Here is a 24062-nt window from a genome sequence, read left to right on the forward strand (position 1 = left end):
GATTCTCATCAGGCGTACCAGTAAAGTGTGAAGATTCCACCCCAATTATACACTTATTAGTAAAATCTATGTATATTTATAAAGATACAAGTATATTTATTTAATTTTAATCAACAATAATGCGTAAAAGTGGCGCAACACATAATACCTACTAATGTGTAGAGTAGTGACCTATTTTTGGGAAGATGAGTACCAACAAACTTGGAATCCTAAGTAGAATGCCCTGGAATAGGTATTCCTTTGTTAAAAAAACAACTTCTAATGATGGCATGGTGCCAAATGACTTAAAACAAGTTTTGTTTAAAGATGTCCTTAACTACAGTTCCAGTGATGTTTTAAAGCTAGTCAGCTTAATAGGGAAATGCTCATGTGACTCTAGCTTAATATATAAAACGGATTGGAGTAACATATACGGATTAATTTATAAATCCATTAGTAACTCTACACACATTTGGAGATTTAACAGCCTTGTTAAGCTCATACAAAACGCCTCGTATTTGTGTGATAACTTAGTTAGAAAACATAGGGATACTTCGTTTTTAAATGACACAATCAGGACAGTTACTGAAAGACTAGGTAAAAGTATAAACCAAGTTGGCGACAAGGATATATCCAAACTCATTTACTCATGCTCCAAGGGAGATTTTTTAGGAAATTCGCTAATATCAAAGTCATTTTTATTACTATTAGAGAATGAAAGTAACATTTTAGATTAACAAGAACTTTGGTCAATTAGATATTTACTTAAAGAAAATAGCTAATTATTACTGATAATCACTAATACACACTTTAGTCATTCAGAGACTAAATCGTTTTGAAGCAATAGATTTACTTAAGATACTACACTCAACAAATAGCATAAGGAAACACAATGAAACAGTATTCGAAAAGGATTTCATATCATGCATTTGTAATAAAATACTGGAAAAGATATCAAAGATCGGATCAATAGTATTGTCAATTAGATAATCAACTGCACATTATTTATATCAGTCATTAATATTATATACATAAGTTACATTAGTTACATAAGTCTTATTAGTCTCATTAAATACACACACATACATATATCACATATATTAATATTTCGGTTCAACTAAACAGTACCGTAGGATATAAGTAACCTAATCTGTTTTCTGCATAACAATAACTTGTTGAACAAGCATAATAAAGCAACAATCAACAATAACATTAACAAAAGGTAACGTTCACGTTATGAGCATTAACTGAAATTAGGCTATATGGAATCAAAGACAAAGATTTATTGCTGTCAACATCGCTGAGCTTAGTAATGTACAATATTATCAATCTGAAAAATATGGTACTTGGACAACCAGATGTTAATTCCACAATTTAGGAACTAATAATAAAACTGTTAAAACTACATGAATTACAGGTAAATTTATCCATAAGTATTCTCTTGTCAACATTCACCATTATTTTATAGGCTGAGGACATAATAATATGTAAACTAATGATATATTACCTTAAATACAACACCAAGGTACAATTCTATGCACATTATCTACTACTACTGCTACTGCTACTACTACTACTATTACCATTACTACTACATTTGGTACTACTACTGCTACAATCACTATTGGTACCATTACTGCTACAATCACTATTGGTACCATTACTGCTACAATCACTATTGGTACTATTACCATTACTGTTATTACTACTACTGCTATTACTGTTATTACTACTACTAATTCACCAACTTATAACGCTGCCTTTGTTATCGCTTTTACCATTGCTATCATATAATTGACACATAGGTTTACGAGGAGCTGAGTGGCGCAGATAAAAGTTACCTAGATGCAGTCTTATCTACATTCGTAAATGGAATTTCGTACGGGTTGTTTAACCGTATGTACAGCCACATTGGCACGTCTGCCAGTGGCGACATTTTAAACGTCAATAGTGAGGTGTGTAGGCTCTTGCGAATGCTCAACTACCGCTTTATCCCCTATTTGCACGGCCCGTACTTGTTAAGTTTCTACGATCCCTTCAACAGAGTTGCCATTCTTACCAGCAGCGCCTCTACCGATGCCACCACTGCCATCAATGGAACCTCCAACGAGTGGCTGCGTAGGAACTTAACTTATTTAAACGAGAACATGAAACTGCACCTGAGATCTGAAGGGCTAAAACTCGTCGAACTGCAGTCAGACTTCTTCGCCCTAAGCGTCTATAGACAGATCCACCGCCTGATCTCCTCTATCAATGTACTATACACATACTGACACTCAATAGCTACTGGTTACCATATCTACCATATGTACGTTTGAAAGGCAGATTTCAAAAAAATTACATACAAAGGTAATGTGCAAGGAAATTCGCATCATATCTCTTGTTGTTGATGTTGTAGTAGTCTGGTATGCTCTTTATTCTGTAGAAGTTCAGGTGCTCGTACATCCTCGTCGCATATTCATTGTAGTAGATCGTGTGCAGGTATATTACAAGTGGCATTTTACTATACACGTCATTTATTCTACCTTTTGCCACTGCAACGTCCTTATTGACGTTACTGTTACTAGCATTCAGTGAGTTTAAATCTGCGGCTACATTGCTATTTTCAGTGCCGTTTTTGTTAACTGTGTCGTTGTTAATACCATTTAGAGTGTTATCATTAGTAGTGGTGTTATCATCATCATTATTCATCGTGTTATTATCATTGCTATTACCATTGCTATCACCATTGATATTGTTAACATCATCACCATTGATATCATTATCCATTGTGTTAATGTTACTACTATCATTACGCATTGTGTTATTTCTATTATTATCATTGTTACCATTACCATCACCATTGATATCATTATCCATTGTGTTAATGTTACTACTATCATTACGCATTGTGTTATTTCTATTATTATCATTGTTACCATTACCATCATCATTGTTATTATTATCCATTGTGTTAATGTTACTACTATCATTATTCATTGAGTTGTTTCTATTATTATCATTGTTACCATTACCATCATCATTGTTATTATTATTATCCATTGTGTTACTGTTACTACTACTCGTGAAGCTACTAGCCATCGTGCCCATGTTATATTTACCATTCAGGTCAATTTTAATCATTTCACCTTCATTTACCTTCGTTATGAAATTTGCCATGGTCACTGGCACATTTCCCAGGTTCAACACGTGCGTGTAGTACACGTACATGTCCCTCATTCTTATAAACTTGCTGTTGTAGTAGTTTCTCATTACGCTCATATTCCTCCTCGTTGCTCTCTCCTGCGGATCGTGTGCGTTGTAATTTTCCTTCTTCATCACTGCGTAACTCAGTTGATAGTAGCTGTTTTCGTATACGTATACGTTGTAGTTGACGTAGTAGACCAGCAGCTGCACGAACAGTATCACGTGCGTTCCCAGCATCCTCTTTCTCAGCCCCAGTGTTATTCCTGTGCTCAGTATGTACACGCTCTTTGCGTTCTTGATGTTAAAATTCCTCACGTACTCCATAATGAGCTCATTATTGTACAGCTGGTTGTAGAGGAACAGGTAGAAGCTATCCCCCAGAAGGCTTTCATTTATTCTTATGGAGCTTCTAATTCTTCTCTCCGTCTCCTCCCTGTCAATGTCACTGGTATGTTCCATCCCTTCTACACTGCGATTATCAAATGCATCTTTAACATCCGTACTATCCACCTTAGCTCCTGTACTACTATCCACCTTAGCACCTGTACTACTATCCTCTCTAGTACCACCAGCATCACCACCGGAATGTGCGGCATCAACGCCTATCTCGTCTACTGAATTCATCCGATCCAGATCACTTTCCACATCCATGAAACTACCGTCTTCTTCCTTATCTGTGCCGTTTGAATCAATTGTAACATCTATGTGCTTCTCCTTAGGGTCTGTGTTGTATATCAGTGGACACAGCTGACTTGTGTAAAACGTCCTCAGTATGTTGTAGTCGTCTCCCGAGATCAGGTTGTTCGTTTCTTCCAGGTTTATCAGCAGTGTTACAAAGCCTATCATAAACTCGTCACACTCATGATCGTACAGCAACGACTCTGTCAACGGGTCGTCGAATTCGCTGTAATCTGCGTCCTTCACCAGAAACTCCAGGTACTTGTCGATTGCATACTCTCCAGTCCTTCTGAAGAAACTCACGTATGTCCTCGGCAGAAAGACTCCAAACGCCATGATTTCATTCTCATACCAATCCTATAGCAATTACATGTCAGTGCAGCCATATAAGTGCGAACTACTCAATGTGCAAATTGGCATGAGTGCCTCTCACATTCTAATGTTTAACATTTACTCCTTGCGTTTAGCGATATCTACTAGCAGCTAGTGTTTAATGCTTACCACGTCTCGCGTATTGTTATGCGACGAGTCGAAAAAATCCCAGAACGACTGTGTATCGAAAAATCCTGATTCCGTGGAGCAGGCGACTTCAAAAAATTTTGGATCGTACCTGATTGGGAACAGTTCCGAGTGTAACTGCTGCAAGGCCACTGTGTGTCTCGGCTGCAACGGCTTCACGTTTAGTATCAGTCTCAAATCCACGTGCTTCGGTATCTTTACCAGCAACATGTTGAGCAGATTAAATTCCGTCTTAAATTCAGGCTCTCCTGGAATCAGAGCAGTCGATTTGAGGGATTCCATTTTTTTAGAATGCGATATTTGATCTTCTCCAATTTAAAACTCAATTATACACACTATTTCATATTAGTCATGTACACTATTTCACTGTGGTGTGCCAGTAAAAGAATCACTAATTAACTTTTTATTTCCACCAGTTTATCTTCTATCAACTTTCTTCGTTTTATTAATACCACTAATCTTATTTCATGTTTATAATCATTTTTATTCATTAATTTATAAACACATCTGGATTCTACTCCAATTCCCTAATTCTACTATGTTTCAATTTACACAACTCCACATATTCCATTTATTACTAATTAAAATGTAACTTAAATGATAAAAATTACGTAACCGCTTTTAAATTTGCTTGCCATATCGTCATTTTGCATTATTTAGTAGTATAAAAAGCTTCTTCACTAAAATACATCATTATCGTCATTATTATCAAATACCTCCTTTGGTTGCTATTCTTTTATATTTTTTTTCCTGTTCCTCCGGATATTCTGATGGGTCGACTCTCACACTTGTTTTGCGATGTACCTATTCATCATTATCACGACTGACACTTATATCCTTTGTATACCACATATCTACTTTACTCATATCTATTATATCAATTATATTTATTTCCCACCTTTACTGATGCCACTGATTCATCATCCTCTTCCGGTTTCTTGTGCTTCTTCTCAATGACCTTCAACTCATGTATCGAATGTAAACATACCTTATCATGGCTCTTTTTACTTATAGTGCTAAACGCTAAATATTACATTAGTGCTCCCCTCAAAATACCTTTTGAGAATCCTTTTAACATCGACTTTTTGTCCATGGATTCCTCCACCGCTTCATCCTGGGATTCCATAACATAATCCTTATTCATACGCAACGCATATATGTAAATTTACTATATTCTATATTACAAACTTATTTAAAAATTATCAACTATTTTTATAAATATATACTGAATATTAGTTGGTAATACTACCCTTCAACCAACACCCTAGCACACATACTCATAAAATACACTCATTCATGCCTAGCCTCAATGCTACACGCGTATCTCCGTATACTGTTTTATGACATTTAAAGGTTGGACCCTAATTCTAGATCTTCTAGAAACTTTCGTACAAGTGGACCTGTTACTGTGGTCAACAATGGCGACGAAATAACATGTGCCGCTCCTTCAATCTCGTGAAATCTTACAATGTCTGAATTTTTAAAAAACTTATCCATCAAGTGTCTCGGCCCCTAAATTGAAGTTATTTTAGCCACATAGTCTCGGGCAGCGTACACAACTATGACTAATACTCGTGTAGCTCCTCCAATAACTACATCTTTTCAATACATAGCATCACTGCAGTAACTAGTAACTCACTTTAACATCACATGTCTTATCATCTTTCGAGTGAATGAACAGTGTTGGAAGGGTTTCTGGATATTCGCTAAACTCTGCCTCCAGGGTCTTCGTCGCGTCGTAAATCATCAGTGCCATCTTTATGTATAGCCTCTCTCTGAAGAACAGCGGGTCCTAAACCATTGTTAACTCAGGTAAAAAACGCCAATAAGAACACAATTAACGCCAACATAACTAATGCTGATACTATCAACAATAACAAACGCCAATACAAAGACGCCAATAAAGCACTAACAACACTGTCAACACTGACTACTCAACTTACTTGGCCCCGCATATGCGCTGACAGCGTCTCCGTGAAGTCCGGGGGCAGTCCCACTCTCAACGCAGGCTTCAGCCTGTTGAAGAAGCGGAAGCAGGGGAAGCACTTTTTGACCAGGCCCTGGTAGTGGAAGTCTATGTTTATCATTCCGGCCAGACACACCAGCGCGTCGACCAGGTTCTTTGAGGTCGCCTTGTGGTAGAGCTGCATCGTGCGCAGAACCACGTTCCCGCCCATGCTCAGGCCCATCAGGTAACACCTGTTCATGGTGGTGCTGAAGCCGTTGCCCGTGTATAAGCTAGAGGTCGTGATGTTTTCGTCCGTTTTAAAAATCTGGTCGTGGTCGTAGACCTGCGAGGTGTCGGAGAAGTTGCCGCGCTTAACCAGAGATATGAACTGTATGAGGTCGTAGCAGACGTCTTCGAACTTGTCGAAGTAGCACCTTCTCCCCCCAAACGACTCCGACATGCCGTGGCCCTGGTGGTCGAGGCCGTACACCGAGTACCCCAGGTTATTCATGTACTCCAGGAAGGAGCCCTCGTACTTGAAGCGGGGCGTCACGTCGAAGACGTTCTTGCCGTCGAGCGTGCTGTAGTTCTCGTCCGAGTTCGCTGCGGGCGGCGAGCTATGGAAGACCAGCCCCCTTTCCAGCTCCTCGGTCCTGTGCGCCGACTCTGTCTTGTACTCGCCCACGTTCGCCAGGTGCCAGTCGACGTTGTAGCCTGCGAAGTCGCCTCTGAAGTGCGACTTAATTCCGTGGACCAAGAACACCTTTCCCTTAGGCCTGTCCACTTCGCTCGCGTAGGTTCTTATTCGCAGTCCCTGGCGGTTTTTAAAGTGGCTCATCACTGCCTTTCCCTTGCCTCCCATTTGAGCGCGCCCCTTACCTGCGAGCGTTTTATCAAAGAGCGGATTCATCGATATAACGTTCAACTCTGCACCTTCTTTGTCTTTTCTCTGACTTTTCTCTTTACTTAATCCACTCGCTGCTTCTTTTCTTTCTGGGTTTTCCAATGATTTTAGTCCCTCTTTAAACTCCGCGTTTTTGTGCGAATTAAATGCACGTTTTGTTATGTGGTTACTTAGCGTGCTATTTGCACTGTTAATAAAATTATTTACACTCGACAGGATAAAACTATATTTATTTTGGGTTTTATGGGCCGATTTCCATGTATTAGCGGCTAAAACATCCGATATTTCTCTCCAATTTTTATTTTTTTGGAGTTTTATTATACAGTTACCATTAAGTTTACTTACTACTGGTAGAAGTGCGTAATTTAAACTCGTCGCGTGTATTTGTCTCTGGGTTCCGCGTGTGTTAAGTGATTCAATTCTACTTACACATACTGTACCTGCTTTCCCCAAAGTTTTAATTCCGTTCAATTTGACATTACCAATGGAAGTTTTCGTGTAACTTTGAAGTTGTATGATTTGTTCCAAATTACGGTTTGTGTAAATAAATTTATTTTTAATTGGCAACTTCCTACTTATTTTAGTGTTTATTACTGCCGTGCTCGTTCTGATTAAGCAAATTACCAGTGAGAACAGCTTTATTTTACTATTTATCATATATTGGCTTCTTTGTTCCCCATACCGTCCATGACTTGCCCTTTTACTTTTTTCAGTACACCCTATTACACAACTATATTTTATTTTTTTATTATTCTTATTTATTACACTTGTTACTTATTATATATATTAAAATTATACATTATATTTTACTCTTTACTTATTTATCATATATTGTTGTTGGAACTTTGATATCCACATTTTATCCTCGCACATATTTCTAGTTTCGTTTTCTTTGCTTTGCTGGTTATTGTTTTGGCTTGTTCCTGGCCTACTAACATTGTGTTTGTTGTTCCACTGTTGACTGTTTGACAGGTAGTTTGTTATTGCTGTGATTCCATATTTCGGAACATCTCCGCACATTGCCTTGGGCAGTCCGTATACCACTGATATTAGATACGGTTCATTGTATTTCGCTCTCTTCGTTACAACATCTACTAATTTATTATAAATTCTCATATTACGTTTAATCGTCAACGTAAGAACTATTTTAACTAGTAATAACTGCACTAAGCAATAGTAACAACTACACTAACAACTGGCAACTATTTAACTAACAACTGGCAACTATTTAACTAACAACTGGCAACTATTTAACTAACAACTGGCAACAACTTAACTAACAACTACTTAACTAAGAGCTAGCAACTACACTATAACATATACGCAATATTTCAAATATGTATCTATGTAGTCCACTTTCTTACCTGGGAAGTTAGAATCGTAATGCTGTGGTAGTATTCTCGGCTGTGACTTCACCGGTCCGTTTTTCGTTATCGTTACTGGGGAGTATATTGGCTCCAGGGGCAGTGAATTATACTTCTTTTTGTTTTTAAATCCGTCTGGATGGTATAGATAATGCGTATATGCATAGCATCTATTCGCCGTCTGTTCTCTTACAAATCTGCACAAATGATTGTTAGTTTAATCACTAATACTACCCTAACGGCTGGAATAGATACGCTAACCGCTAACATAACTGCTACCCTAACCGCTAGCGTAACTAACACTACTGATGGCATAAACATCTAAATATCTGGCAAGCGGCTTACTTTTCCGTGTGCAGCTCTATCGTGTGCTTCAGGCAAAGCGGCTCCAGCACTATCGACTGGAACAGGTTGCTCAGCACGCCGTCCGGGTCCCTTTTCGAGCCCGGGTTCCTGGCGCAGGCTGCTCCGAATGCCGCCTGGTCGTCCTGGCCCTCGCTATGCGTCGCCTCGCCGACGAAGTTGCCCATGAACGTGTGCAGCTGGTACTGCTTCAGGTTAAGGTTGTTCTTGTTCGAGTACCTGACGTAGCAGCCGCTCAGCAGACAGCACATTGGGTGGAACGTGAGTTCGCACTCGGACCTGCCGCCGGCCTTTGAGCCTCCGTTAACTCCGTTGTCTCCCTGGCTGTGACTTTGCTGTCTCTCCTTAGGGTTGCCGTTCATGTTCGTCATTGTACCCACTCCATTGCTTACGCCTCTCTTGTGGCCACTAACGCCAACGGTACCCGTATCATTGCTGCTTAAGCCGCTGTTGTGACCACCGATTCCCACGTTGTTCTCCTCGCCGTAGCCCCCTTCCCTTTCGTTATGCGCCGAGTACGTGCACCTCACCTGTATTCCTCCTATCACTCCGCATATTGAGCACGTCGACATTGACTCCATTCTGTTAGGCAGGTACCACTGGTTCAGGTTAATGAAGTCGTAGCAGACCACCTTCGGCATCAGGAAGACGAGACACATCAGGTGTATCCACTTTTCGTCCTCTCCCGCCTTCCTGTCCGCCTTCGCGTTCTTCGTCCGCGAGTTCATGTTTGCGTATCCTCCCGCGTATCCTCCGTACCCGTTTACTGTCCCTGGCCCGTAGGTCACTCCTCTGTAGGTCTGCCTGTTCATATCGCTCGCCTTCGTGTCGTACTGGTAGTTGCTTTGCTGCTGACTCGTGCTCACTCCTTGTCCCGCTCCGTCTCCTCCGTATCCTCTGTACGCCTGGTAGTTTGCGCTGCTGCTCCCTGCGCTTGAGGGGACGTATATTGCCTTCATTGCTCCTCCTGAGGAGAGGCAGGCGACGCATATTGCTGAGTTGTAGTTTGTTTCGTAGCGCTGGTTGTACTCCTTGCTGCACGGGTCGCAGTAGAAACCCGACTTTGTCTCCTTGTCCTTCGGCGCTGGACTCGCCGTCGGGTTATTGAGCTGGTTCGAGAGCCTGTAGTTGTAGTAGCACTTGTAGTGTATTCTCAGGTAGCACTTTTGGCACTGTATCAGGATGTGCTTGTGGCTCAGCTCACTCAGCAGGCACACTGAGCAGTACTCCTTCGTTATCTTTACCTTTTCTCCTCGCTCCTTTCCCCCCTCCGCTCCTCCTGCCTCTTCGTTCCCTATGCTCGACTTGTAGCTTCCGTAGTCTCCCACGCTTCCTTCGTTGCCTCCTTTTCCCATTTCTGCCTGGTCTTTGTCCTCGTCTTCGTGTTTCCCCACGTAGTCATCCCTCTTAGCGTTGCGCGTGTTTCTTACCGGATTGCTACGATGGCTACTATTACTGCTATTACTGGCACCTTGACTGCTACTCCTCAGACCACTATTGCCGTGTCCACTATTGACCCGACCGCCGGCACCACTGTTACTTGTGCCGTGGCTGCTGGCGATGCTGTTGTTACTATTGGCCCGGCTGCTGGCGCCACTATTGATGCTGGTACCGTGGCCACTGTCCGTCCTTCTGATTACCGAGTACCTTTTTCCCAGCCCGCTACTCACTATACCCGTGCTGTTGATTGTATTCGTACCGCTATTTGCCCCTCCGCTCAATTTTCCGCCACTGCCAATACCAATACCACTACCAGCGTTATTACCAATACCACTACCAGCGTTATTACCAATACCACTACCAGCGTTATTACCACTACCAATACCACTGCCACTACCAATACCAAAGCTACTGCTGTTGGCTGCTGCACTGCGTGTATTCATGCTGCCGCCACTCGTTTTACCTCCAACTCTGGCGGCTGCACTACCACTGACACCACCAACACCGCTATTACTTGCTTCAACTTCGTGCTTCTTCTCCGGGTAGCTGCTTTCCTCCATCATGAACGAGTTCCTTTTACTTCGCAGCCCTGACGACAGACTCGTTGCTCTTCTTATGCGTCCGCTTGCTAGAGACGTGCCTCTCTTGTCATCCGATGCATTATTCGAGCTCCCCAATCTGATATCCACTGCTGCGTCGATGGCCACGTCGTAGTCCTCCTCCTTCGTCATGGAGCTACCTCTTGAGCATCCAACTTCTTCTGACCTCCCTCTACTGATGCCACTGCTGCTTTTTCCAAAATACTTGGCGCTGTCTCCTCCCTTGATGCCACTGCTCGTGATGGTCGTTATACTGCCTCTGGCTACACTGGCGGGGCCACTGCCACTGCTACCACTGCTATTAGCGCTATTAGCACCAACGTTGTTACCACTGCCACTGCTACCACTGTTACTAGCACCAACGCTATTACCACCAACGATATTAGCACTGCTATTACCACTACCACTACCAACACCAGCACCACTGCTATTACCACTGCCACTATTACCGACGCTATTAGCACCAATGATATTAGCACGACCATTACCATTGCCAACGCCACTGGCAATACTAGCACCAACGATATTAGCATTATTAGCAACAGTACCAATACCAGTACCAATATCAGAAGCAACACCACTACTCTTATGCCCATATCTCGTCTCGTCCACGTCCATTGCGTTACTGCCTCTATCATTTCCTCCTTCGTTGTTGTTCCCATCATCATCATCATCGTCCTCTTCTTCTTCTTCCTTGTTGCTTTTGCGTCTTCCATGCCCTTCTCTTTTCTTCTGCTCGTAGTTTCCGTCCGTCGTTTTTCCTGGTACATACTTTCCTTCACCGCTCGTGTTCACTGAGTAGCCCTTTTCTGCGTTACTCGTTGCGTCGTTCGCCTCGCTGTGCTTCATAAAGTCGGTGCTGTTCCCCGCGTCCACCGGGTTGTAGTGCAGTATCGACCTTCTTATCGACTGCTTAAAGTGGTTGTACCTGTGGAGCGCAGTCGAGACGTTGCTGTAGAAGTCCACGTAGCCCGCGTCGAAGCACAGGTTGTTGTACTTCACTGAGTCCTTTGCGATGTTCTTCTCTATGTTCTTCTTGTACGCCTCGATGTTATTGTTGATCGACTTCAGTGCGCTCAGTATTGCTATTGACTGCTTGTACACGAAGCAGTTCTGATACTTGTCTGCCTCATCGCCCTCGCTTCCCTTCGTCGAGCTCATGTTGTCGGCCTTGTTTGTCGAGCTCATGCTGTTTGCGTTGTTTGCCTTGTTTGTCGAGCTCATGTTGTTTGCCTTGTTTGTCGAGCTCATGTTGTTTGCCTTGTTTGTCGACGTTGTGTTAATGCTACCGACGCCACCGCTGGCTCCACTGCTAACTCTTGACGGCGAGTGTGCGCTTGCGTGGTGCACTTTGTAGAACTTGTAGAGCGGCGGGTTCATGTCCCAGCTGTATCCGCACAGGTTAATCACTTCTCCTCTTCCTGCTTCTCCCGGGCCTGCCGTCGTGCTCTCAGTCACTCCTTCTGACGATGAGGCTCCTGAGGCGACTCCCGTTTCCTCGTGCTCCTCATCTCGCCTATTGCTCTTCGCGCCTGCGTGCATCAGCAGCGTCACGTTGTTGTTGTGGTAGTAGATCGCGTTGACTACGTTTTTGATGTAGATGTACTCCATGCTGCTCAGAACCACGTACTCCAGTATTGCCATTTTGCTGTCTCCTCCCGGGACTCCTCCTCTTCCTCCGCTCTCCAGCTTCGTCATGCACATCCATACGTACTTGTTGTAGAGCTTCAGCAGTGCGAACTTCGGCTTCTTCATCACTGACCTGTACATGTCCCTTTCCGTCATTTTTTCCGTGGCCCCTTCCTTCTGTTCGTACTCCTCCAAGCCTTCTCTGATCCCCTTGTTCATGCTGTTGATGTTCTTCAGGTGCGTCAGCTCACTCGAGTCTGTGTGCTTCGGCGTGTATAGCAGCTGCTTTATCACCTGCACTACGTTCTGTATGTTGAACTCGTTCTGTATCGTCATTTTCTTCAGCTCGTGTATGTTGTTGATTTGACCGCTCAGGTTTAGCAGCAGTCTTATGTCATTTTCCAGCACCTCGTCGTCTCTTATGTTTACTAGGTTAACGTCCACTGTCCCGCTCACGTTTTCTGCCGTGTCCGTGTTAATTGAGAGCGTCGTTGGCTGGAACAAAATGTTAAAGTTCGTCGGGTTGAACGGCTTATTGTTTTTCTGCACACTCGACTTCCTGTACAGGTTATACTCGCACATCAGGTTATTGATCATCAGTGCACTCCTTCTGTCCTCCTTTTCCTCTGCTTGGTCGTAGTCGCTTTTTCCCAGGTCACTTCTGTTTCTCAGCATCATAGTCTCTCTTCTGAACTCATTTTTCATACTTACTTCTCTCTTCGGCAGTGAGTTTTGCGGCTTTCTCGTTTCTCTATTTACTCCTATCCCTTCTCCCTGAATCTTATTTTCTCCCATAAGCTCTATGCTACTCGATGGTGTTGACACTCCTAGACTCGATGTCATTCCATTTACTTGTAGCGTTCTATACATTGTGCGATTTTTTCTATCTTCCTTCGTCTTCGCTATTGATGCGTTATACTCCGATATTACGTTAATTATTTTGTGCACGTATTGGTACTCCTTGATGATCATGAACCTGTACAGGAAGAGCAGCTTAATGTTGTTTATGATACTCTCGTTGATGTGTCTGTAGCAGAGCATGAACCTGTAGCTTATGAACCTTTCCTTCACGTGTATTATGTTAAACTTAAGGTAGTTGTCTATCACCAGCTCCTGCTCACTCGGTCCCGTTTCTCCCGTCTGACTCACTGACGAGTTAATTATGATTGGTGCTATTACGTTCATAGGCTTGTTTCTCAGTGCTGTGTACACGTTAAGGTTGACCAGCGGGTTCGTGTACACTACCATGTGTCCGTTTCCTGAGCAGTTGACGTGCATGTAGTTGTTGCACTCCTGCACGAAGCACTTGAAGTGCGGCTCCGTGATTCCGCACGAGTAGCAGCGTCTCTTCTTGTTCCCGTTCTGCTTCTTATCTGCTTCCATCGTTCCGTAGAAGTCATAGTCCAGCGGCTCCTCGATTCTCTCCTTGAATATTTCGTACAGCGTCACAAGCTGTGTCTTACTCCCTTGCGTGACCTTATCAACCTGGGTTTTCACTGCTCTTTCCACTCCGGGGCTTTTGTTTGTGCTTTCGTTCTCTGACTTGTCCACGTTAATGGAATCCACGACTTCCACTTCCGTTTCAGTGGCTCTGCTGCCATCTCTTCCCGTGGTAGACTCGTGATCCTTACTCTTCGCATTCGTGTTATCTACGCTTTCTCCTTCGTTGTTCCTGTTCCCTTTATCTGAACTAACTTCCGGCGTTGCGCTATTTTCTGCTTTCAGTGAGTAGTGTGCAGACTTCGTTATGCTGAAGAACCTGTACAAAAAGTACAGTGACAGGCATTCGTAGTGCGAGTAGTATGTTATGTCCTTATACAGGTATGCTATTGTGGTTATTCTCTTACATATTTGGCACTCCTTCTCCTCTGTTGTCACTCTCGTCAGATTTGAAAACATGAAGTTTTCAAAGGAGAAGTAGGGCTCATTTGTAGGCTGTTTCACTTTAGTACCTCTATTCATTTGACACCCTTGCTCTTTTAGCTGCTCTTACCATTTATTTAAGTAATGAAACAAGAAAGTTGTACTATTGCAAGAATTTAACTCATTCATGTTTAAACAATACAATAAATTTTACATTTACTTTTTTAGAATATATAGTGGCTGGTGAATCTGAAGGTATGTGTTTAACCAAATATTCTATGATTTTGAACAGGGTTTAACCACTCTAAAATTCCGTGAGTTGAATTTGAGAATCCCAGGGTTAAACTCGACAGTAAATTACAACAATAAATTACAAATATACGAATTAGAAATATAGGATTAAAATACAAACTAAATAAGGGGAAATACTCTTGTACTTACCATGGTGATATGGATGGGGGATAGAGGTTGTAAATTTTTATAAATAAGAATTATTTTTTTGTTTTAAACCAAATTCAACGTCATTTCATAATTTATGTTTGTACTCTGTCCTTGTTTGCTTAAGAATCTACACGTTTTACTCTTACACATCGTTTTCTTCACCACGAATTTTGACAATAAAATATGTTTATTTTTCTAATGGCTCCCTATTTTATTAAATAAGCCTCTAAATCGCATCAAATGTTAATTTTGTAATCATATATTGTATAACGTTTGTTTAAATCTTTTCAAATGTCTGAGTTACACAGTTTTTACATATTTTTTAAAACGAAATCCATATATCGCAGCTTGTACACCGAAGCTGCTAAAAGGGCAGTGACGAATTGCATTTCCCATGGATTTAAAGACAATAGAAGTGACCAGTATAATCAGGAATCCTCGTTTGAGGCGACCTCGTCCTTTGAAAATTCCCACCTGCTGGGTCTAAAAGACCACCAGGATTCGAACCTGGAGCTATACGATCTTCACGACTTAAACGCCAGTCTCCTCAGCAAGGCGCAGGGCAGGAAATCGTCGATCAGCGATGATTCTTTGCCAGATGATCTCATCGCCAAGTCAACGGTTAATTTGTACGACAGCATAGATGAAAACCTTCACAAAAACTACGAAAAGCTGCTGCTCGGATTCTTAACGGGGCTGACGTCGTTTAGTAAGACCATCTGCGAGACTAACGACCTGAGGGACCCCGAGGGGCTTTCGGTGGCACACTTTAACGTATGTAGCACACACCAGTTTAAAATACACTATTTTGAGACGATAACAGGTTAGTTGGCCGCTCAGACCGTGATAAACACCGACACGCATCAACATTTGCATAAATACACGTATTCGTGGCCATGTGTATCCCGTTCCTCACACACCGCACTCAACTCATGTTGCCGTAGGCTACAAGCTGGTTTGTTTAACATCCTGCGATTTCCCGAACCTGGAGGAGACTTTGAAGTCGATCTACGTTGACCTGCTCAACAACTTGGTTCTCGCGAACCCTACCTACGTGGTCGGATCCTGCATCACCTCCTCGGAGTTCGAGCTGATAGTCAGAAGGACCATACTGTCGTCAATATAACTGCATAAAGCATACACTCTATACATATGGACGTATGTGTACGTAATCGAGACGATTAACACGTGAGAACGTTAGTCCACGAACGGGACCGTGCACTCCTTCCCGTCACGGTGCGACAGTACTATAAAGAGGTCAGGGTGGTTGAACATTAGCTGTATTAGTTTATTTTCAACCACTTTACACTCCTTTCTGCTCTTTAGCCGCAACAAGAGCATGCTCATGTTGTCAAAATCAATTTCGTATTTGACTTTACTCGCCTCTGCCTTATCCGCGTAGCTGTTTATGTGGTATAGATAGTGATTCAATTGAGCGTTGTAGTCCATAAATTGATTTTGCATATAGTCACTTAGGCTTAAATTCGTCTTCTTTTTGTGGCTATTTAACCTTGCTGATATGTCCCCCGTTTCTCCAACGTAGACAACCATCTTGTTCCGATTAAATTTGTTCACGGCTACCTTACTGCTAACAGCACCCCTGATGTTGCCAGGGATACTAGTTGTGTTACCAACGGTAGTGTTACCGTTAATAGTACTAGCATTGGTATTTGGGGTAGCAAGGCTGCCATCCATTCCATATTTAAGGCTCATAAACAGCACATATACCACTGGAAGTTGTGAGAATCTTGGTGGAGGCACATTGTTTTTACACAGATACACAATGTCGGTATTCGCTTTGAAACTTGTTATTTCGTCCAAAAATCTAATGATTGCCTTAATCTTTTCGCGCAGCTTCGGGTCATTGATCTTCTTCGTCATCTTATCGACATCCTCTTTGGTCACACTAGACTCTCTGTTTATACCACGGGCAGTCAAACTGCCACCATCCACTACTTTATCCTTCTCCTGGACTATTATTGTCGCTTTACTCCTCAATAATTTACGCAATACCTCAACACCTAAACATTGGTATGTTAGAGTTAAAATATCGTATCGACACAATACTGTGCTCACACACACTGCTAGTAACTAGGTTACTGGTAACTATAACTATGTCACTATGTAACTAACTTCAATTACCTGGCTTTGATTTAAATATTATTAGTGTTTTCTTATCTGCGTTTTCGAGTATTCCTTTCATATAATTTTCCTTATTTTTACTGTAAAAATAAAATTTATCATATGGCAGTATTACCGAATCACTATCACAAGGTGAATACAAACCCATGTTACTCAACAATATTGATAATAAAACCTTTTTATCATCACTTACTGCATTCAATTCACTCATTAATATCTTTTCATTATTTATTTTATTAAAACTACTATCACTGTTACTACTATTTTTAGAATTAGCATTCCTAACAGTTGTACTATTATTTATATTTATATTTTCACTCCCTTTCAGTAAGCTCCATCCATTTGAAATACCATATCTAACGTGTTCGTTCAAGCTCTACATTTGTTAATATTATACTAATGCACACACATTCATGATAGCATAAATAAGTATATATCAATATCTAGTCGCAATAATAACCAAATAGTCACACACACATACACATGAATTTATCCAACCAACTAAATAAAACAACTAAATAAAACTATTTTTACCTGTATCGTTATTAAATAGTGTATTATTATTTCAAGTGTTTGTTTGTATGGACTTATTGACGTATGCAACCTATTCACTACTTCTTCAATTTTATAATTCAACAGTTCGCATTCGTTCAAATATCTCAACAAACTCAAATTTACTTCCTTACTTGTATAACAGTTGATTATTTCATTATTCTCAACCACCTACAAATAGTACAGTTAATATGCCAATTCACTCAGTTGTAGCTACTTATAGTTACTCATGATTACTTACAGTCACTTATTACTTGAAGTTACTTACTTGTATTGTGTCTAGATTAACATGGTTTACTTTAATTCCCAGCTGTTTACTGTATATAATATTGGTACTTCCATTTATATTTATATCCTTCATATCATTTTCACTTAGTTTTACACTCTCGCTTTCATTTGAATTAATAAATCTTCTATATATCTCATTCATCAAATTATTATACGCTTCTTCTACTCTGTTTACTTGATTTACTACAAACTCCTCTTTTACTATCTTCTTCATAATCCTATTCTACACACTTGTCAAAACTCAATTAACACTTACCTTATTTCTTAAGTAGTTTATCAACGGAGAACTTGACTTAGTATACTCAACATTATCTTCAGTATTCACATACGTCTCTATTATTCTGTTCAACTTTTTATACTGTTTCATCAAGTTTTCTTCATTAAAATTTACACTCAACTCCCTTTTAACCAATTCAAACACCAATTCATTTAATCTACTTGGCAAATTTTCATTATAATTCTTAAACACGCTCAAATTACTTATCAAGTTTTCCATATTATTCATATTCATATTACTTTTAATCGCACTGTTATTGCCAATACCTATATTATTGTTGTACATGCTTTTAATTTGTATTAGTGGTATTGTCAATTCTGATAACATTTCATTTACTTCTCTTATTTTACTCGATTGTGTTGCGTCATACTTGTACAATATCCTCTTAAAGTACCTTTTTACGTATTCGTAGGAACTATCAAATACCAATTTCTCGTGAAAGTCACCCAAATAGCTTATTACGTTACTGTCTAGGTAACTTTCAATCTTCCCCTCTTCGCTATCTGGGACCTTACTCCCTCTCGTCAAATAACTGACCTTGAAGTCTATGCTTAAATTCAGTCTGTTTGATATTTCTTGCATAAATGACTTGTGGAAATTCTCTCCAACGTAGTTCCCCTATTCAATTTGCTATTTAAAATACATTTTAAAGCACACATCACTGCTATCAATACCTATTATACGCACGTTGTCGTCTTACCTGTATCACGTGATAGTGTATTACGTTCCTCAAATTCCTAAAAATGCTCCTTATTTTACTCGAGTGGTCTTGCAGTATTACTATTCTACTATTTAACCTATTTATCATATCTGTTACGCATATTTCATTCATGTTATAGTACACGTTCACTTTCCCATTCAACTCTAACACACTCATGATGTACCCATCTTCATCATATCCCAGTCCTATAATCGTGTTATCTTTACTATTATTGATTATCTCAATATTTGTGTAGTCAGAATCATCCTTTGATTGTGTACATTCCAAATTTCTATCGTCCACTTCATCTTCCTGTGTGTATGGTTTATATATTTTCGATAAATGGTACGATTTTTGTTCATCGCTCAATAATCCTCCTTTAACCAACTCTTCATACACGTTCACTGCTATTCCAGCCTCGTTTATCCTCTTTATCACTTTATTCAGTTCAGTTACTTCAAACTGAACATGTGGCGTTTCTCCATTAAATTCTAGCCCACCGTGTTCCACAAATAGCACAGAATCTTCTTCAAATGCTTCGTATTTGTTTCCACTCCTCATAACAATCACGTTGTTCGGATACTTATTCTTTTCGGACCTTATAAACAGTGAAATGTAGTTCAATTTACTCCTCCCGCAATAAGGATTCCTAGCGTTTATCAGTTCCAACATCTTCCTTGCACTCTCATTCTTTATTTTAACTATGTTATCGTTGTGAAACGCCCCTTGTTTATGTAGAATCTTCTCGTTTCTGTAAGCTACTGAAATGTGTAGATTGTTTCTACGGACTTTAATTCCTCCGTTTACTCTTTTCAGGGGTTCCAACACCCCTGTAATTATTTTATTATACATTTATTGAATTATCACTTTATAAAATCCCACTTCTCCAAACCTCACACCACCTAACAAACAGTCGCACACATTAGCTAATAAATAGGACAAATCAAAATATTACGTCCTCGTCTCTCGTCTAAAACTCCAAGTCGTTCGTTGTGAACTTCTGTTCAACCTTTTTCGCCATGATCCCCGCCTTTTGATACTCTCCAACTCTCTTCTCAAAGAAGTTGGTTTTCCCCTTAAGAATCATTAGACCGCACACTCGACTTACTTGCACTGAAATCAGGTCCATCCAGTCGAATGGGTTTGTTACGTTGTACACTGGGTCGACGCCCAGTGCTTTAAGCAGCCTGTCGGCCACAAACTCGATGTACTGGGTCATGAGCTCTAGAAAAAATTTGTTTAGAGCTAATGATCAATATATTCGCTTTAAAACAGGCTGTGTTGCAAAAATCTTCGCCATTCACCATGTTAGCTATCGATAATCTACCTATGAAACCTACGTGAGTTCATTCCTATCAAATCGCAGGGCAGCGAGTCACATATGTAACTCCTCTCCACCACCACTGCCTCCTTAATTATCTGCTGCACTGCCTCCTGCGGTAATTTATGCTTTAAATTTTGGTATATGTAGCAGCCAAAATCCGCGTGAAGCCCCTCGTCTCTCGCTATCAGCTCGTTGCTGAAGGTGAGCCCTGGCATCAGTCCTCTTTTTTTCAGCCAGAAGAGTGCGCAGAAGCTCCCACTAAACAAGATACCTTCGACTGCGGCGTATGCTACCTAAATCCATCGGTTAATTAGATCCCATGGATCCCACTAGCCACTTATAGAAAATTTCTATGTAACTACACAAGTCGCCATGTCACATATTTGTTTGGCGTGTAACTATTCACATACTATTCTCTCTGCAAACGAATTATCGTCCGTGATCCATTTTTTGGCCCAGTTCGCCTTGTCCTTCACCGCATCGATAGTTTCTATTGCCATGAATAGTCTGTTTTTTTCCGCCTCGTCCTTGATGTAATTCTCTATTAGTAGACTATATGTCTCCGAGTGTATGTTTTCAACTGCTATTTGGAAGGAGTAGAAGCTCTGTGCTTCCGGCAACTTAACATCTCTGAGGAACTTCAGCGCCAAGTTCTCAAGCACGATTCCGTCACTACTCACCGTCAGTTTCTCCACGAACACTAGTTGTTACTAACTACGTTTCTACTCTAGAGCTAGCTTAATTTACCTTGCTGCAAAAAAGGCTAACACGTTTGATATGAAGTGGTGTTCGTCCTTCGTCAGCTTGTTCCAGTGTACCATGTCCATTGAGAAGTCTATTTCCTCAGCTGTCCAAAACGACGCCTGCGCCTTCTTGTACCACTCCCAGAAATCTGGGTATACTATTGGAAACAGCGTCTAAGCATCAATTTCACAATAAATATCAGTTTTTGTGCTACTGTGTTACTAAGGTACCCAATTTCATTCTACTCACTCCAGTGTGTTCAAATATCTACCATTAACTACTACGCATCCGCCCATTTCATTATGTAATCATCATTACGTCTATTTTCATATCTATTTACCCATCTATGGGCTCTATCTATTCTCATATGCTATTATTTCTTACCGTTCTGTTCGGATTATGGTTTAATAGGAATTCTTCGGCCTCCAGGGCCTTCATTCTCTTACTCAACTCTGACATTTACTATTTTATTTAGTTTTAACAAAATTTATATTCTTTTTTTTAAACAACTTAACTTTTAGTAATCTTATCTTTCTCTACACTACAACATCACACCTCATGTACTTATCTTCAACATATATATCTATTTATTACTTTTTTTCTTAAATATTCACTCTATTCTTCCATATTTCCTCTTAATACTCAAAATTTACCAGAATTTCCCATTTTTTTTATCCTATTTCCTTTTCTAAATCTTACTTATTCTCTAACTTACACACTTCCAATTTTACTAATTCTTCCCGGCTTCTTTTTCATTTCACAATTAAATTAATTTCTTCTATAAATGTTTACACTTTTTTACCACCTTGTTATCTATTTACGATTATATACACGTGTTTTATTCAAATACGCATTCCATGTGCCAACACACTATGTACGGCGCTCCTTACAACAACTACAATCTCATTCAATAACTATCTCATATTCAGTGGATATAATATTAACTAATTCAATTGTTACCCGCCACCAGACTCGGTTAGTCTTACGGTCAAAGAGAATTGGCTGTCGGCGATGCCTACTTCTTGGCTGCCTTCTGGGCTGACTTGGTTACCTTTGCGGAGGATCCGGGGTCCTTCTTCTCCACCGACTTGATAACTCCCACTGCCACGGTCTGCTTCATGTCCCTGACAGCGAACCTTCCCAGGGGCGCGTATTCTGTGAAGGTTTCTACCACCATGGGCTTGTTGGGCTTCAGCGTCACCATTGCTGCGTCTCCGTTTTTGATCGTCTTCGGGTTTTCCTCGAGCGTTTTTCCTGTACGCTTGTCCATTCTGGACGTGATTTCTTCGAACTTGCAGGAGATGTGTGCTGTGTGGCAGTCCACCACTGGTGCGTAGCCTGCCTTGATTGTTCCTGGGTGGTTGAGCACGATGACTTGTGCGTGGAACGACACTGTCTCTTTTGCGGGGTCGTTTTTGCTGTCGCTTGCCACGTGGCCTGCTCTGATGTCTGATGTTGACACGTTTTTGACGTTGAATCCTACGTTGTCTCCTGGCAATGCTACCTCCACCACTTCGTGGTGCATTTCCACAGATTTGCACTCGGTTGTGATTGGGTTTGGTGCAAAGGTGAGGATCATTCCTGCCTTAAGCTGTCCTGTCTCCACTCTTCCCACTGGCACTGTTCCAATTCCTCCTATCTTGTACACTCCCTGGAGTGGCAGTCTCAGTGGTCTGTCTACTGGTCTCTTTGGTGGCTCCATCAGATCCAGTGCCTCCACCAGTATCTTGCCCTTGTACCAGGGCATCTTGTCCGACCTGTCTATCATGTTGTCTCCGAGGAATCCAGATATTGGGACGAAGGGCACCTTTTCCACGTTATATCCTACCTTCTTCAGGTATCCGTGCACTTCCTTCTGTATTTCGTTGTAGCGGTCCTCCTTGTAGTCGCACTTGTCCATCTTGTTGATTGCGCAGATCATCTGCTTCACTCCCAGTGTGAAGGCCAAGAGTGCGTGTTCGCGGGTCTGTCCTTCCTTCGAGAATGCTGCTTCAAATCCACCCTGTTCTGCTGGGACCACCAACATTGCCACGTCTGCTTGCGACGTTCCCGTGATCATGTTTTTGATGAAATCACGATGTCCGGGTGCGTCAATAACTGTGTAGTAGTACTTTCCTGTTTCGAACTTCCAGAGTGTGATATCGATGGTGATACCTCTTTCTCTTTCGTTCTTCAGTTTGTCGAGTACCCAAGCGTACTTGAAACTTCCCTTACCCATATCGCTTGACTCCTTCTCGAATTTCTCGATAGTTCTCTTATCGATACCTCCTAGTTTGTAAATTAGATGTCCTGTTGTTGTGGATTTGCCACTATCGACATGACCGATAACAACCAAGTTAATGTGAGTTTTTTCCTTACCCATCTTTAATATTAATTTTATTCGTTAAGGTTTATAAAGGAAACAGAATTATAGTATAGTGGAAGACAATCACGGTAATATAAATTTATTTACAGTGAGTTCTTTAAATCTAATAGAGACAATACAAATCCTAATTAGATACTCTCTAAAAATCGACTTAAATTTTTTACAATAAAGATTGATATCTAAATACTTATGTGAGGTACTCATGTACCTAATAATATGTGGGGAGTATATATGTCGGCAGCTCAATCACGAAGTCGTAGCTAAATTTAATTTTAATTTTATTATTAAATACACAGGGATCTAAATCGTCTAAGATGACTTTAAATTCTCTTGTTAATATTCAATATGGTTCTCAAACACTGCCAAAATTTCTTAAAATTGCTTATTTCACTTAATAACTAACCATAATCGAGTACACATTCACTTGTAATTAATCCCTAATTATTTTAAAGCATTGCATTGTTAAGCCTTCTAGCGTCATTTTCTTCAAACGCGTGTTTGTACGTACAAGAACCTTATATAGTATTTTCACCGAGTTAGTAATTTGTATACCAAATAATTTATTTAATAAAAGCTTTTATTTATAATTCTTTTTAAAACGACTCGAAGTACACAATTTAAAATTTTCAGAATCTGATTCATATTAGTAATATCTTTGCAATACCGCTGTATTACACATCGTATAAACATAAACGAAACTTAATAAATATTATTTGATTTATAGTGTTATATCCTTAATTTTAAGATTGCCTGATTT

General features: G+C 40.7%; 9 protein-coding genes across 9 annotated transcripts; 2 read left to right on the forward strand and 7 right to left on the reverse strand.

The window, feature by feature from the left end:
* Positions 1 to 185: 185 nt before the first annotated feature.
* On the forward strand, positions 186 to 2252 carry TOT_010000677 (conserved hypothetical protein; the record flags this gene model as incomplete). Its single annotated transcript, XM_009691223.1, has 7 exons — positions 186 to 699; positions 794 to 951; positions 1113 to 1201; positions 1237 to 1321; positions 1358 to 1396; positions 1448 to 1504; positions 1785 to 2252. The coding sequence occupies 7 exons, from the start codon at positions 186 to 188 to the stop codon at positions 2250 to 2252; spliced, it is 1410 nt and encodes a 469-aa protein (XP_009689518.1).
* Positions 2253 to 2316: 64 nt separating this feature from the next.
* On the reverse strand, positions 2317 to 4853 carry TOT_010000678 (conserved hypothetical protein; the record flags this gene model as incomplete). Its single annotated transcript, XM_009691224.1, has 6 exons — positions 2317 to 2603; positions 3108 to 3254; positions 3309 to 3598; positions 3911 to 4200; positions 4345 to 4670; positions 4763 to 4853. 6 exons carry the CDS (start codon positions 4851 to 4853, stop codon positions 2317 to 2319), a joined length of 1431 nt encoding a protein of 476 aa, XP_009689519.1.
* Positions 4854 to 5070: 217 nt separating this feature from the next.
* Positions 5071 to 5506, reverse strand: TOT_010000679 (hypothetical protein; the record flags this gene model as incomplete). Its single annotated transcript, XM_009691225.1, has 4 exons — positions 5071 to 5166; positions 5261 to 5320; positions 5351 to 5385; positions 5419 to 5506. The coding sequence occupies 4 exons, from the start codon at positions 5504 to 5506 to the stop codon at positions 5071 to 5073; spliced, it is 279 nt and encodes a 92-aa protein (XP_009689520.1).
* Positions 5507 to 5709: 203 nt separating this feature from the next.
* Positions 5710 to 7871, reverse strand: TOT_010000680 (conserved hypothetical protein; the record flags this gene model as incomplete). The annotated part of the gene is made up of 3 exons (XM_009691226.1): positions 5710 to 5874; positions 6002 to 6154; positions 6306 to 7871. The coding sequence occupies 3 exons, from the start codon at positions 7869 to 7871 to the stop codon at positions 5710 to 5712; spliced, it is 1884 nt and encodes a 627-aa protein (XP_009689521.1).
* A 156-nt stretch (positions 7872 to 8027) lies between these two features.
* Positions 8028 to 14571, reverse strand: TOT_010000681 (conserved hypothetical protein; the record flags this gene model as incomplete). Its single annotated transcript, XM_009691227.1, has 4 exons — positions 8028 to 8305; positions 8579 to 8775; positions 8924 to 11202; positions 11503 to 14571. The coding sequence occupies 4 exons, from the start codon at positions 14569 to 14571 to the stop codon at positions 8028 to 8030; spliced, it is 5823 nt and encodes a 1940-aa protein (XP_009689522.1).
* Positions 14572 to 15204: 633 nt separating this feature from the next.
* On the forward strand, positions 15205 to 16039 carry TOT_010000682 (uncharacterized protein; the record flags this gene model as incomplete). The annotated part of the gene is made up of 2 exons (XM_009691228.1): positions 15205 to 15736; positions 15858 to 16039. 2 exons carry the CDS (start codon positions 15205 to 15207, stop codon positions 16037 to 16039), a joined length of 714 nt encoding a protein of 237 aa, XP_009689523.1.
* Positions 16040 to 16110: 71 nt separating this feature from the next.
* Positions 16111 to 19724, reverse strand: TOT_010000683 (conserved hypothetical protein; the record flags this gene model as incomplete). Its single annotated transcript, XM_009691229.1, has 8 exons — positions 16111 to 16531; positions 16631 to 16934; positions 17179 to 17247; positions 17374 to 17431; positions 17590 to 17778; positions 17876 to 18118; positions 18152 to 18790; positions 18873 to 19724. The coding sequence occupies 8 exons, from the start codon at positions 19722 to 19724 to the stop codon at positions 16111 to 16113; spliced, it is 2775 nt and encodes a 924-aa protein (XP_009689524.1).
* A 118-nt stretch (positions 19725 to 19842) lies between these two features.
* TOT_010000684 (ribonucleotide reductase R2 subunit/ribonucleoside-diphosphate reductase small chain) lies at positions 19843 to 21399 on the reverse strand (the record flags this gene model as incomplete). Its single annotated transcript, XM_009691230.1, has 5 exons — positions 19843 to 20117; positions 20213 to 20489; positions 20607 to 20868; positions 20944 to 21113; positions 21325 to 21399. 5 exons carry the CDS (start codon positions 21397 to 21399, stop codon positions 19843 to 19845), a joined length of 1059 nt encoding a protein of 352 aa, XP_009689525.1.
* Positions 21400 to 21955: 556 nt separating this feature from the next.
* TOT_010000685 (elongation factor 1-alpha) lies at positions 21956 to 23302 on the reverse strand (the record flags this gene model as incomplete). Its single annotated transcript, XM_009691231.1, has 1 exon — positions 21956 to 23302. The coding sequence occupies one exon, from the start codon at positions 23300 to 23302 to the stop codon at positions 21956 to 21958; it is 1347 nt and encodes a 448-aa protein (XP_009689526.1).
* Between the last annotated feature and the right edge of the window lie 760 nt (positions 23303 to 24062).

This window comes from Theileria orientalis, chromosome 1 (genome assembly GCF_000740895.1).
Source record: "Theileria orientalis strain Shintoku DNA, chromosome 1, complete genome".
Lineage (NCBI taxonomy): Eukaryota > Apicomplexa > Aconoidasida > Piroplasmida > Theileriidae > Theileria > Theileria orientalis.